At 61.2% G+C, this 13,386-nt stretch overlaps 1 protein-coding gene and 1 long non-coding RNA gene across 4 annotated transcripts in view; both read left to right on the plus strand.

The window, feature by feature from the left end:
• The first annotated feature begins 1,527 nt into the window (after positions 1-1,527).
• The window catches only part of MROH1 (maestro heat like repeat family member 1), a 47,247-nt gene continuing 35,388 nt past the window's right edge, over positions 1,528-13,386 (plus strand). For 2 of the 3 annotated variants that reach the window (XM_040494737.1, XM_040494738.1), the window contains exons 1-6: positions 1,528-1,652; positions 3,075-3,141; positions 4,137-4,282; positions 8,470-8,601; positions 9,120-9,282; positions 9,457-9,555. In XM_040494737.1, coding sequence (XP_040350671.1) covers positions 3,120-3,141; positions 4,137-4,282; positions 8,470-8,601; positions 9,120-9,282; positions 9,457-9,555 — 562 coding nt within the window. In that variant the 5' untranslated portion in view covers positions 1,528-1,652; positions 3,075-3,119. Of the gene's footprint in view, positions 1,653-3,074; positions 3,146-4,136; positions 4,283-8,469; positions 8,602-9,119; positions 9,283-9,456; positions 9,556-13,386 lie in introns of those variants that run through there. The other variant, XM_040494739.1, reaches the window with a different exon arrangement.
• On the plus strand, positions 9,571-13,225 carry LOC121043138 (uncharacterized). Its single transcript, XR_005796702.1, has 2 exons — positions 9,571-12,608; positions 12,780-13,225. It is a non-coding gene; the product is annotated as an uncharacterized LOC121043138 (long non-coding RNA).

Below are 13,386 nucleotides of genomic sequence, written 5' to 3' on the forward strand. Positions count from 1 at the left end.
TACTTTTAGCTTTGTTAGGTGAGAGCAGACAGCGTCTAGCCTATGGCTAATTTTATTTTTTTACCAAGGCAAAACCCTTTTGAGTGCTCTTCCCAATACTCTGACTTTTGACGTTTTCCCCTTGGGCTGCTGGGAACAGCCCTGTTCCTGGTCTGTTGTGAGTTCTGGTGATGTTTCTGCTGGGTTTTTTGGGTAGTTCTTTCCCTGGCTTTGGTAGTTTTTTCTCAGATATGGTGCTTGAATCAGTTTTCTGTTGCTGCTATGATAAGTTACCACGGACTTAGTGCCTTAAATGATGTATATGTATTATCCTAGAGTCCCTGAGAACTTTAGGCTGGAGGCAGTAGGGCCGTGCTCCTTGCTGGGGTCTCTGGGGAGAATCTCTCCTGCTCTTTCACGTTGTTGGCACAATTTGGTTCGTTGTGGCTGTAGGACCGAAGTCCCCGTTTCCTTGCTGGCTGTAAACTAAGGGACACGTCCGGCTTTTAGAGGCCACCCAAATTATGTGGTCCAGAGCCTCCTTCCTCTGTCTTTAAAGCCAGCCAGGGGGGGTTGAATCCTTCTCAACGCTTCAAATTTCTCCTCCTCCTCCTTCCATCTCCTCTCTTTGCCCCGCTGGGAGGGGTTCTCTGCAGTTTAAGGATTTACATACACCCTTTCGCTAGTCTCACCCGCATAAGCCAGGGGAGTCCCCCCACCTCAGGGTCTGTACCCTTAATCCCATCTGCTGAGTCCCTTTTGACATGTAACATATTCACAGGTTCTGGGGGTGAGGACATAGGCATCTTTGGGGACATTACTCTGCTGCCCAGCACTGACCAGTAAGTCCGCCAGGACCCTCTGCAGATCTCTGGAGTTCTCTGTGGTGCTAGCGTCTATAGACTGGCAGGACCTAGGTCTCCCAAGATGCTCCCAGTTGTCTCAAGCCGGGGGTATTGCCGGGTCCCGGTGATTCCTCCTCAGCCTGGATGCACCCTCCGGGCCGTGAGCTGGAGTGGCTACAGGGCTCCCGTCCTTCATTTCCTGACGTCTGTCGCCCTGAGAACTGCAGGTCCATGTGTTTCGTCAAGCTTTCTAGTGGTTTGGGTCAGGAGGGCAGTTGGTCCGTTACTCCCGTCTGGGCTGGGAGCTGAAGCCTCTTACACTTATTACTTACTCTTTGCTCCTGTTTGAGGTGGGTGCATGTGGCCTTTTGCGCTTGTAGGAAGAGCGTTTCGAACTTGGAATTTGAGTTGGTTTAACCCTGTTTCTTCCTGGGTAGTGGAGACAGGCAGCCGTGTCCCCTCTGGGGGCAGCCGCTTGTCTCGTAGATGCAGACCAGGTCTAGGCATCGGGATTTGGGTTCTGTCTGAGCATGTGTCGCCACTGCCTTTGAGAAGATCTTCGGATTCTTTCTGGAACCTGCTGCCAGCATACTTCATACCCTGCCTGATGGCTGCGACCTTTCAGCCCTTCATCCTTTGTGGGTTTGGGTTTTTTGGCCACCTTCTTGCTCTGCCACAAGTGAAATGTGTGTTTCTATTTCTTGTTTTCGTTGTTACTTTTAGATGCTTTCCAGGAAGAAAGGGGAAACACCTTGCTGATGCCAGCGTCTTTGAACCAGTGTCTTCTCCTTCTGCTTTCTCTCTGCCTGGGATTCCTGGAGATTTCTGGTTTGCTAATTTTATCTTGTTTTCTAGTGTTCTTGTGGGTTTATTCTTTTAAAACTTGCATCTTCGGGGTACCTGGCTGGCTCAGTCGTGGAGCACGGGACTCTTGATCTCGGGGCTGTGAGCTTGAGCCCCATGTTGGATGTAGAGATGACTTAAAAGTAAAATCTTTTTAAAAATTGAAAAAAAGTACTTGCATCTTCTCTGGTCATCTCATTGAGGTTTTGGTGGGGCACGTGTGTGTGCTTGGGCCGGTCTGTCTTCCTGGGCATGTGTGGTGTTGTCACTCACTTATAATTCTGCCACCACTCGCCCCGGGATTTCTCACTTCCTTCCTTCCTGTGTTCGTAGCCAGATGAGTGTCCTCTTGCTTGGTTAGGGCCAGGTCATGACACCTCCTCTCTCGTCTCTGTCCTTTTATGGATGAGAGGTGATCGGGGGGGGTCCAAGATGGAGGCGACCCATCGAGGGGCGGTGGGATTGCCAGCTCACGGAAGACATCAGTGTTAGAAAGCCATCAGCTACAGCGCCGAGGGCCTGAGGTCCCTCTGACCTTATAGGACCTTGGAGAGTGTCACATAGGTCCGAGCGTGGCCCTGCGCTGAAGAGGCAGGGGCATTTGCCTACTGGTGGGTTTTACTCTTGGGGCCCATCTGCTGCAAGGGCTGCCTCGAGGCGTGTAGTGCCTGAAAGCCACATCTCTCAAATGCCAGGGGCGGTTTGGATGGTTGGTTTCCTCTGCCAGTGAACCCGCCAGACCCCATACTGCCCTTCCAGCGTCTCTCGTTGTGCTAGAATTCTCAGGCACGGGGTGTCAAGCCTGTGGTGATCCGCCTTGTCCTTGGCTCTCGGGGACAGGTTTCCCTGCTGTGCACAGACTGCGGGTGACGGGTGACGTCAGCCTCGTGCGCGCCCTCTCTCGTTTACAGAGTGACGGAAGCTGCTGTAGGTGGAGTCGGGGGGCACATCTGCCCCTCTCACCGTGCGGGCTCACATCACCCTGGCCGGGCTGCCGGGTGCGGCAGAGGGGAGCTGGGAACCGTGGGGGAGGGCGCCTTCCGCCCTCCGTGACCGCCATCCGCCGTGTGCCAGATGGCTCCCTCGCGAGAAGGCACTGATGTCCTGTTTCACGCCTGTGTTTTTAAGCTTACTTATTTGTTTATTTTTGAGACAGAGAGGGAGAGAGTGTGTGAGCAGGGGAGGGTCAGAGAGAGAGGGAATCCCAAGCAGGCTCTGCGCTGTCAGCACAGAGCCTGACGTGGGGCTCAATCCCATAAATCGTGAGATCATAACCTGAGCTGACATCAAGAGTCGGCCGCTTACCCGAGCCCCCAGGCGCCCCTGAAATCATGGTTTATACAGACACGGTGACGGCCTGTAAACCGAGGACTCTTAACGGTTTAAATGTGTTTTCGGTTACCCCAGGTTTGAGAAGAAGCCGCCCGAGCTGACGCCGGTGAGGCGGCCGAGATGGCAGAGCCCTACGTGAAGAGTGAGTGAGTGGGCTGGGCAGGGACATGGGGCAGTGGAGCGCCTGCCAGCTTGGAGTCTGGGACCCGGCCGAGCGTGGCGTTGAGTGAACGGGCTTTGAGGGAGGCACTGTCGCATGGCGTGAACAGGCTCTCTCCGAGCTCTCGGTGAGGAAAAGAAAACGAGATCGTTGTCTGCGTAGCTGCTGAATCAGAGGGGGCCGATTGGGCTGCAGGCTCCGTGTGGTGTGGGGAGTGATGTTTGCCGGGCGAAGGGGGCTTTGTGCTCTGAGTAGGGGGGCCCTGTGCCCCTGCCCCTTTCTACACAAGACCCGGGTCCAGCAGCCACCCTGGCTGTCCACCCTGTCCCTGCCCCCAGGGCCAGCGGTTTGCTGAGGCGAGGGGAGAGACGTCCTCGCCCCACAGAGCGCCTCCCCCAGGAGTGAGGATCCATAAGCGCCGTTCGCAGGCCCCGGGCCCTGGCTCTGGGGACACTGAGGATGGCAGGGTCCTGTCCGGGGGCACCGAGCCGGAGAGGTCTGGCTCTGAGTGTGGAGCATTGACCAGCAGGGATGGGACGGTGGAGAGTTGTCTCTGGGGGCAGGTGGCAGACCTCGGGTGCTGCCCGGTGTGGGGTAGATGGCCACCTAGCCCTGAGTCTATAACACCTGCCTTTTACAGCAGCCACGGTCGGGGGGGCGGGGGGCACGAAGCAAACACGGCCTGGGACGGGAGGTCAGGAGTTAGCCAGGGTGGCCTCGGAGCAGCCGGCCGGTGGGTCCCAGACAGAGACCCTGGCGAGCGGGCCGGAGGGAGGCAGTGTGTGTGCAAGAGTGCCTCGGGTGTGTGCAGCCGACGTGTGCAAGGTGGCCAGGCGGTGGGGCCTGGGGGAGGTTGCTGGGGCAACGGGAAAGTACAGGGGTCGGGGAAGGGTAGGCGTCCTCCAACTCACAGGCCCAGGCGGTGGCTGGCGGGGTCGGCCGGGCCTGAGCACGCACGCCGGGCTTTGTCTCTGTAGAGCTGTCCACCGTCCTGCTGGAGGCCATTACGGACAAGGACCCTCTGGTGCAGGAGCAGGTCTGTGGCGCCCTGTGCGCCCTCGGAGAGGCGCAGCCAGCGGAGGTGCTCCGAGCCTGTGAGGAGTACCTGTGGCAGCACGAGAAGGTATTCCCTGCCCGTGGCTGGCGGGTGTCGGGGGGTGAGCCGCTCCTCTAGGTGCTCCGGGGTCCTTGGGGCGGGGTCTGTAGGGGAGGGGTGGCTGCAAAGCCGGGGTCCCGGTTGCTGTGAGTAGAAAGCCGCCCCTTCCGGTCCAAGTTCCCCCCGCACGGGGCATTTCTGGGACACGTGAGCCGCCTCAACTTGTGGCCTGTGGGTCCGTCCCGTCGCGGGGGCACGGGGTGGGCACGTCAGGCGGTCAGCGGCACGGCATCCAGCTGCTCACAGGCCCAGGCTGTGTTGGCGTCCCTGCTCACTCGCTGGCTCGAGGACGGACAGCTCTCCTCGCCGGGGTGTGTGCTGTCCCCCGAGGGAGAGAGAGCAGGCCACTCGCCGTCAGGGACCGCCAGAGGAACGGGTGGACGAGCGCGCGAGGGAGGGCGGAAGGCGTTCGAAGCGGGGCCGCCCGCGGAGCCCGGGCCATCTCCCTCGCCGCCCTCCTTCGGACCGCGGGCCCCCCGTGCTGGCCATGCCCAGGGCAGCCCTGCAGGGACGCGGGCGTGCCCGTCGGTGCCGCAGAGGAGGCTGGGAGCCAGCTCTCTGTTCCGGAGTCGCCGCCGGCCCCGGGTCTGAAGTGGTTGTGTGCCAGCTCTAGTTGTTTTCGGTGTGCTTTGGGCCCTTCCTCGGAGGGAGAGGCACTTTCACAGCCTTAAAAGACCAGTTTTCCTTGTGTTTGATCTAATACTTTGAGGTGGAAAAGGGGATCCCTGTACGGCGGGAGCTACTTCTCTCTCATGTGGGACCGCCATCTCCTAGGCAGTAGGTCAGTCCCACCGGGTGGCCACTGAGCTGATCATACGGCAGCTTAGGGCCACCCCCCCCCCCATCCCAGCTTTGGCTCTCTTAGCCTTTCTGGCCTTTTATGTGCACGTAGGCACACTAGGGCCGCCCGTGGGGACTGTGCGTAGAGCGAGTGGGGAGAGTGCACGCTCGTGCTCGGGCGCTGTGCGTGTCCACCGCGGCTCTTCCGTGGCTTCGTGGAGCTTCGCGCTGCTCACGTGCCGGGCGCTGGCCCTTCCGTGTGTGGCTGAGAGCCTTTGTGATTGTTAGCGACCCGTACGCAGCAAGACGTCGTGGGCTTCCTTCTGGCCGTTTTCTAGCTCATCTAGGATTTTGCACTTCTTCCAGCCTTTTTGGTTTCTTTCATCACTTTAAGAAGAAAGCTCTCCCTTTCATGTTTGCGTGTTTGCAGTAAAAGTATATGAAGTGGGAAGTTCTGTCCTCTCGACTGAGCTCCTCGCCAGGCACCTCTCTCTGCCCCTACGCCACCCCCCCCTGCCCCCAGGTCTTGCCACCTGCCTGGCATCCTCACACCGTGCGTTATGGGGTTTCACCTCCCACTGACTCTCCCTGGACGGGTGGGCGGGGCGCACACGGGGACAGACCGTCCCTGCACGGTGGCTCTCAGGCCCATGGGCGGGAAGTGGCTGGCGGAACAGAGGCAGAAGTAGTCGTCTGGGTCGGTCAGGGTCACTCCAGCACGAGCAGGCTTGGGTCTCTCACAGTTCTGGAGGCCAGGAGTCCGAGATCACGGTGCCGGCAGGTTCTGTGTGCGGTGGACACCCGCTTCTTACTTTATAGGCGGCTTTCTCCTCACCCTGTCCTCACACGGCAGAAGGGAGGAGGGAGCTCTCTGGAGCCTCTTTAGAAGGCTGCACCCCTGAGGCTGCACCCTCCTGACCTGCTCGCTTCCTGAAGACCCACCTCCCAATACTGTCACCTTGGGGTTAGGTTTCAGCACAGGCATTTTGGGAGACCGTTTGTAGCAATAGTAAAATCAAACTTTGAACTGGTAACTAAAGGTTTTCTTCTGTTTGTTCTCTTTTTTTTTTGGCTGGTTTCAACTTCATGCATTCATGTCTGGTTTTCTCTAGAACCTCATCTAGAGATTCTAGACAAGGGAGGTCTTTCGTTTGTTTTTTACATGTTTGTGTATTTATTCCGAGAGAGAGACTTGTGTGAGAGTTTACTTGGCGCTGAGTTATTCTGCTAGGGGTTAAAATCCCAGCGTGCTCGGCAGCGAGTTGACTCCTCCACTGACCCAGGTCAGGACCTTAGACAGGTGCTGGTAGTCACTTCATGCATCGGGACCATGTGGTGACTGTCCGACCTTTGCGTCCCGTGGCGAAGGTCCTTCCTGCAGATGACCCGGCGCAGGTTCTCGAGCAGCTCTTCTTGAGCAGAACCGGTCAGCGCTGGGGGGAAGGCGGGACGACGGGCTCGCTGGCAGCACGTGAGAGTGTGGAGCCGGAAATCTCCCACGCCCGCTCTGGGCCGGCCGGTCCCTGCGCCACCCCAGCGCGGTTCCCGCCCTGCTCGGGTGACAGGCCCGTGGCTTTATCACCGCGTGCCGCGGAGCACTACATCTTGTTCTGATGGGGCTAGTGTTCTGCCCATTGAACTTTAAGAGCAATGTAAAATGGAAACAGAAAACCTTTTTCTTTAAAAATAGGCGACTGTTGCGATCCCTATCAAAATCCCAGGGATGGTTTTTGCAGAAATAGAAAAAGCCATCCTAAAAGTCAGACGAAACCTCAAGGGATCCTGAACAGCCAAAACAGTCTTGAAAAAGAACAAAGCTGGGGACTCACACTCGTTGACTTCAAGGCTTACTACAGGGCCGCTGGAGCCGAACACCACGGTGGAGACCGGCCGAGAGACGGGGCAGAGAGACGGGGCAGAGAGACGGGGCAGAGAGACGGGCGTAGAGATGGGGCCGAGAGACGGGTGTAGAGACGGGGCAGAGAGACGGGGCAGAGAGACGGGCAGAGAGACGGGCAGAGAGACGGGGCAGAGAGACGGGGCAGAGAGACGGGGCAGAGAGACGGGCGTAGAGACGAATGCAATAGAGTCGAGAGCCTGGGAAAAACCTTTGTGTATGCAGTCAAATGAATTTTGACGCAGTTTGTCACCCAGAGAACAAAAGCTAACACTGGAGCTTTCCCCCGGGAATCTGAGGCAGGTTTCGTGGGATCTGTTCGTCGATCTAGAGGTGTTTACCATCTGCGTTGGCTCTTTTCAGGAACAAAGATCGTGCCCATGGGTGGGCCCCACAGTGCAGGAGGCTGCTGGTGGCCTCCGTGGGAGGGAATCCCTGCTTTTACAGAGCTCCCTCCACCAGCCCAAGTCGCCTGTCTTTCTGGCCCCTTTTCCTCTGGTCGCCCAGGCTCAGTCCTGTCCCGGCACAGACCAGGGCACCACGTGCTGCCGTGTGTGCCGGCCCCCCCTCCACCTGGATGCCCCGCTCCTGGGGGCGGGAGGTCCTCACGGGAAGGCCGGTCTTGGTCTTTCCCTGCCCCCTGCCTGTTTCTTGCCCTCCCCTCCGGTCTCTGTGAGCGCCCCGGGGCTCCTGACCCGATGGAGCCTCTCCCTTGGCTGCGCCCTGCTCTGTTCACCTCACCTCTGCTGCAGTCCGTCCTTGCAGCGAGGCACCTTGGCTTCCTGGCCCCGGACCCCGCTCCCAGCCGTCACCACACGTCCTCAGTTGAGGCGAGGATGAGTGCCAGGTGGGGCCACGGCTGCCAGGTGCCGACGAGGACTGTGTCTGGGCGGGTGGAGGGCCCACCCGGAGCAGGGGAGGAACCCTAGGACAGGGCCGGCAGTGCCGTCATTTTACCGTCATTTTACCGTCCAGCCTCAGCCCTTGGGGCGAGGTCAGGTCGGAAGAAGCGTGGGGAGGGGTGTGACAGACAAGGCCCCCTCGGGGCGGGGCGCGCCTGAGTAAGGAGAGGGCCTGTCAAGCAGTCTCCTCTGACCGGTCTCCCTGGGGAGCCCCAAAACTTCCTGGTGGCAGCAAACTCTGTTGTGATAGGACCTCTCAGGGCAGGAGAGCTTCTGGCCCGGAGACCCCGGCCACAGCACGAGGGCCACCATCTGTTCACTGCGGGTGTTGCACAGAACACTCCTGGCACCTGCTGACGACCTCGTGCCCTCACCCGCTTCTCACGGTCCTTTCCTGTGCGAGGCCCCGAGAGTCTGGGGGCATGAGGAGTGGCCAGGCGTGCCCTGACCTCCCGCGTTGGGGCAGCCAGGGGTGACTGTGAGTTGAGTCACCCCTATAGAGAAAGCAGGTGTCAGCAGGCTGCCTGGGTGCGAGCTCCCCTTCCAGGACCTTCCTCGATGGTTTCTCTGGTCAGTTGGCACATCCTTACCGGACGATGATCCTGAGGGCCATGGAGACGGTCGTGAGCAGTCACATCAGTGACCTGGACAAGGACATGGCCAGGGCTGTCATCTTCCTGGTCTCCAGCGAGATGACCAGGGTGAAGGTATGGGGGGCACCTGCCTGCTCGGGGAGGGGAGCTTCTTTCCTAGGACTTTGACCCGAGCGCATTGGGAACGTGGGCTCGCATCTGGCTGCCTTGGGCCGACCACCCCTTCCTGCACACTGAGTGCCCTGCTGGGATGGGGAGGCCCGCCCATAAGTGTAGAGGTGGAGCTGGAGCAGAGACAAACTTCTGGAAGTCTCAGGGCAGATGCGAGGGCACCGGTGCCGGCCCCCCAGCGTGAGGAGGACATTGCCAGGCTCTGCGTGGGGCCGGCTCCCGGTGGCAGCACTTTCCTCTCCCTGCAGGTGGAGGGGGCAGGTGCTCGGCTCCTGGGGGGAGGGGGGAGCAGGGGATTCCGGGGGGGGGGGGCTTGGGAGAGTTCTCTAGCAGGTGCTCACGGGGAGCCTGAGAACAGGGCACGACGTCCCATTGTTGCTTCTTGGGCAATTTCAGGGTGAGGTCCTGTGTCCCTTGCTTGATTGGGGCATCAGTGCACGTTTTCGGGGCGGGGGGTACAGGACTTGGTGTGTGACTGGCAGCAGGCTGCCAGCAACGTCCTGGTGGCTGTTGGGAAGCAGTTCATCGGCCTGGTGATGGAGGAGGTGCTGAGCAAGTTCCAGCCTGGGGCCCTGCCGCACTACTTCGTCGTGCAGACCCTCGCCAACCTGGCGGCTTCCAACGGTAGGTTCCGCCTGGCCTGCCTCCACCGGCATTCGGAGCGAGTGGGGGGGGGGGAACCTCTCCACCACCCGCCCCAGGCCGTGTGGCCTGGGGGCGCGGGGCGGGCACACTGCGGCCAGGCCAGGTGAGGCGGGGGTTCCCTGACGCCCCTCCCCCCCCCCCCCCATCTTGCAGTGTTCGGCATGGTGCCCTTCCTGACGTCCATCCTGAGCACCATGCTCCCCATGCTGGGCATGGCCAAGCACGATACGATGAGGGTGGCGTTTTGCTGTGGTAAGATGGGGTCTCCGGGGCGGGGGCTGGGAGCCGCCTGCCCACCCCTTGGGTCTGGGGAGGGTCATGAGTCCTCTGGGCGGCGGAGGAGGGCTGAGCGGCCCTGGGTGACTGCGGACGTGTGGGCGGGTGGGCACTGCTGCAGGCGGGGACTCGGCCCGGGCGTCCGGCTGCTTCTGTCCGCTGGCAGGGGCCCCTGTACCTCACAGTGCGGTTCCCCGAGGCCGGGACACTTGCGGGGGTGCGGGAAGAAACCTCCCCAGAGCCGCAGAGACTTCCCACATCTCTCCCTGCTCAGTACTGGGCATCTCCGAAAGGGGTCCTTACTCCCCTCCCTCCCGGGTCTGCTGCCCTCTGTGCACTCAGCAGGGACGGCTTCTCAGGGCGGGGTCCGTGCACGGTGTGGAGGGGGTGTGGGGGGGATGGCTCCTCACGGCGGGCCCTTCGAGGCAAGGGAGGCGTTCCTGTTGGGAGGAGGGCAGAGGGTCCTGAAGCGTGGAAGGTGCCGTGGGCGGCTGCGCCCACATTGCGTGGCTTCCTCTGGAACGCCCGCAGCCCTGGCACTGAGTGGGGAGCAGGGCTCCGGTTAGGAGGGTCCTCGGTAAGGGAAGGGTGTGGTGACTGGACAGGGTCAGGGCACCTGGAGCTCAGCTGAGGGCTTGTCGGGTATTTGCCGGCCGGCCTGCTGGCCCCACTCCCTGCCATGTACTTGGGGGCGCCTGGGGCCTTTCACAGCAGCATACTGGAGCCCGGGGCCCTCGTCCGCCCCGCTCGCGGGGGCTTCGGATCCTGGGGCCCCGGGGAGGGGCTCCAGCTCCTGCCGGCCGTCCTTACGGCCCCTCGCTCCCATGTCCCTTGTCCCTGCCACGGCCTCCTTCCTGTCTTCTTCTCACGCGCTCCTCCCACCGCGGGTGATGGCAGACTCCCCGGGTTAAACTGTAGGAACCCTCCTTGACCTGGTTTCGGGTAACAAGAATTTTCGTCAGGGTCCTGGGACGGCTGAGCCGGGGATTCCCACCGGGCTGGATGGCAGAGCAGGACCCAGAAGGTGGGGCGTGGGGATGTGTTTGCAGGTGCTGGAAGCAAGGGGTGGGGGGAGCTGGGAGGTCACCTAGGACGGCGCATCCAGGCTGGAGGGGGAGTAAGGAGACCCCGCGTCGCAGCCGAGGACTCCTCGGGAAGGACGCAGCTCCTCCCTGCAGCTGCCGAGGCCGCGAGCGGGGGGGCCGGCCCGAGGTGCCGAAGAACCGACCCTTCTAACGCCACTGACGGTTTTTACCGCGTCCGCGTCCATCGCGTGTGAGCAGCATTCGCTCTGCGGCGGACGTGCTGTCTGCAGGGCACGCGGCGCTCTCCGCTGACCGACGCTCCCCCGCCTGCCGTTGGAGGAGAGAGCGGCCCTTCCCGCTGGCATGGTGGGCCGTGAGTGGGCCGAGGCCTCCCGTGTCTGCTGGCCCGGGGCCACGAACAGAAGTTGGTGCCCCAGGGTCCTTCCCGGTCGCGTCTGCTGATGCTGTGGCTGGAGGGAGAAGAGCCAGAACGCCCGGAGGTGGAGACGGCGTCCCCCGGACAGCCGGTGCGCGGGCAGCCTGCCCACACCGTGTGGCGCTGACGGCGGCCCCGGATTGCTGCCCGCGACCGGCGTCTCCCAGAGCGACGGCGGCAGCAGCATAAACAGAGCTCCAAGACCTGGGCGAGCAGACAGTCCAGGGAGAAGAGAACGGGCACAAAAGACCAGGCATGATGACGACTCCCTCGGGGGGTGAGGTGAGAGCAGGGCGTGTTGCCGGGAAGTAGCCTCATTCAGGGAGTACAGCTGAGCTTCTCGGGGTCAGAGAAGCGACGACAGATGGCAGCGAGAATGGAAGAGAAGGTCGAGGAATGTCCCAGAAAATAGAGCAAAAATGCGAACCTGGAAAACGGGAGACAGAGGGGGAAGGGGTGGCAGGCCAGGCCATGAGGCCTCGTTCAAGTAACAGATGCCCCGGAGCTGCGGCTTCCAGAAGGAAGGGACCTCCCGGCGTCCACACCAAGACACTTTGGTGGGGAAAGTGGTCCGAGAGGACACAGAGGAATGGGACGGCCTTCTCCCCCGCCGGCACCTTGCCCACGGCTGTCTGAGTGGCGCGGCCCTGTCGGGCGTGGCCGGGGGAGACCCGGGGTGCCGGCAGGAGGTAGAGGTTGGCCGGTGACCCCTGCCCGGAGAAGCCGAAGGCCCCGAGGGAAACGAAGCTGGTATGAGGTGAGCCGGCCGCCCCGGCGTTGTTAGCAGGGGGAAGACCAGCCGTGCGCGCTTCTGGAGGAGAGGGGCCAGTATGCGAGAACTGCCCTTCTACCCCACGTGTGTGTGCATAACGGATTAAAAAGTAAAACCTGGCAACAACCTGGGGGGCTCGCTTCCTGCTTCCGGCCACTCCGGCAACAGAGTGGCCTGTTTTCCTGAAACGCCTCGCTACGAGGTGCTGAGAGACGCAGGTCCGTGAGCGGCCTCCTGACTACAGAGCTCAAGGAGGCCAGAGCGTCGGGCGGACAGGGAGGAAGAGGGCCGGGGCTGCGTCCCTCCTCCAAGCAACAGGGGCCGTGCGGCAGGTGGGGACGCGAGGCCTCCTCGTGCTCTGGTGGGGCCGGAGTCTGCCTGGGCTGGAGCCTCCAAGAGCCCCTCCTAAGCAGAAGGGCGGCCGGTGGCACAGGAGTGCTCCCTCCGGGAGGCAATTTTCTTCTAAAAGTTGTTGGGGCGCCTGGGTGGCTCAGTCGGCTGAGTGTCCGACTGTGATTTTGGCTCAGGTGCCGATCCCCGGGTCATGGGATCGAGCCCCACATCTGACTCCGCAGCGAGTGTGGGGCCTGCCTGGGATTCTCTCTCCCGGTCTCTCTCTGCCCCTCCCCTGCTCGCACGAGCACTTGTACACATGTGAACTCTCTCTTCCTCAGAAAATTTTTTCTTTAGCTTCTGTGTCTTGGGAACTTGTGGCTGTGATTGCTGTCACATACACACAGGGATCAGGCTTGTTCTCTCTGTCGGACTGGGGAGCCCCGGCTGAGAAGTTAGCTGTGTAAGTGGCCCGGGTGAGAGCCGTGAGAGCCGTGCTGGGCAGGGGCTGGTGCAGTGCCCCGCCCACCCCCCCAGCTCCTCCGCTACCCTGCCCTTCTCAGGGCTGCGTGACAGGGGCCTGGCCTCGCCTCTCTCCTCTTATCCCTGTCCTTTCCTTTGGCCCCGGGTTCAGCCCTTGCTGACCACTCGTAGGTCTTCATCTGTGCGCAGACTTGCCCACCTGGATGTCCCCAAGCACAGCCACTTTCGTAGACACCACTGTCTCGGCCCGCCCTGCCTCAGCCCGACACTCTGCACCTTCAGTGCCCTCCCACGCCCCCTGCACCCGGGACTTCTGGGCACAGCGACCCTTGCAAACTGTGCGTTATTTGTGTCTGTCTGTGAGGGGTGAGGTGGGCACAGCACCTCCTCTTTTTGCCTCGCGGTGGGCGCTGTGAACCGAGGCCGTTTGGGGACGTCGGTGTCTGTGCCAGTTCTGTATGGCTGCTGTCACACAGTGCCACTTAGAAATGCAGGGCGCCTGGCCAGCTTGGTCGGTGGAGCGAGTGACTCTCGATCTCAGGGTTGTAAGTTCGAGCCCCACGTTGGACGTAGAGATTACTTAAAAATAAAATCTTTGAAAAAAAAAGAAAAAGAGAAACGTATTCTTACGGTTCTGGAGGCCAGAAGCCTGAGATCAAAGTGTTACTCGGAGCCCTTCCTGGGGGCTCAGAGGGAGACTTGTCCCTCCCCCAGCATCTAGAGGTGGGCCCCAGACTGTGCCCTGCTGTCACTCTGCC

This window comes from Herpailurus yagouaroundi, unplaced genomic scaffold, assembly GCF_014898765.1.
Source record: "Herpailurus yagouaroundi ecotype Mexico unplaced genomic scaffold, PumYag 186, whole genome shotgun sequence".
Taxonomy (NCBI): Eukaryota; Metazoa; Chordata; class Mammalia; order Carnivora; family Felidae; genus Herpailurus; species Herpailurus yagouaroundi.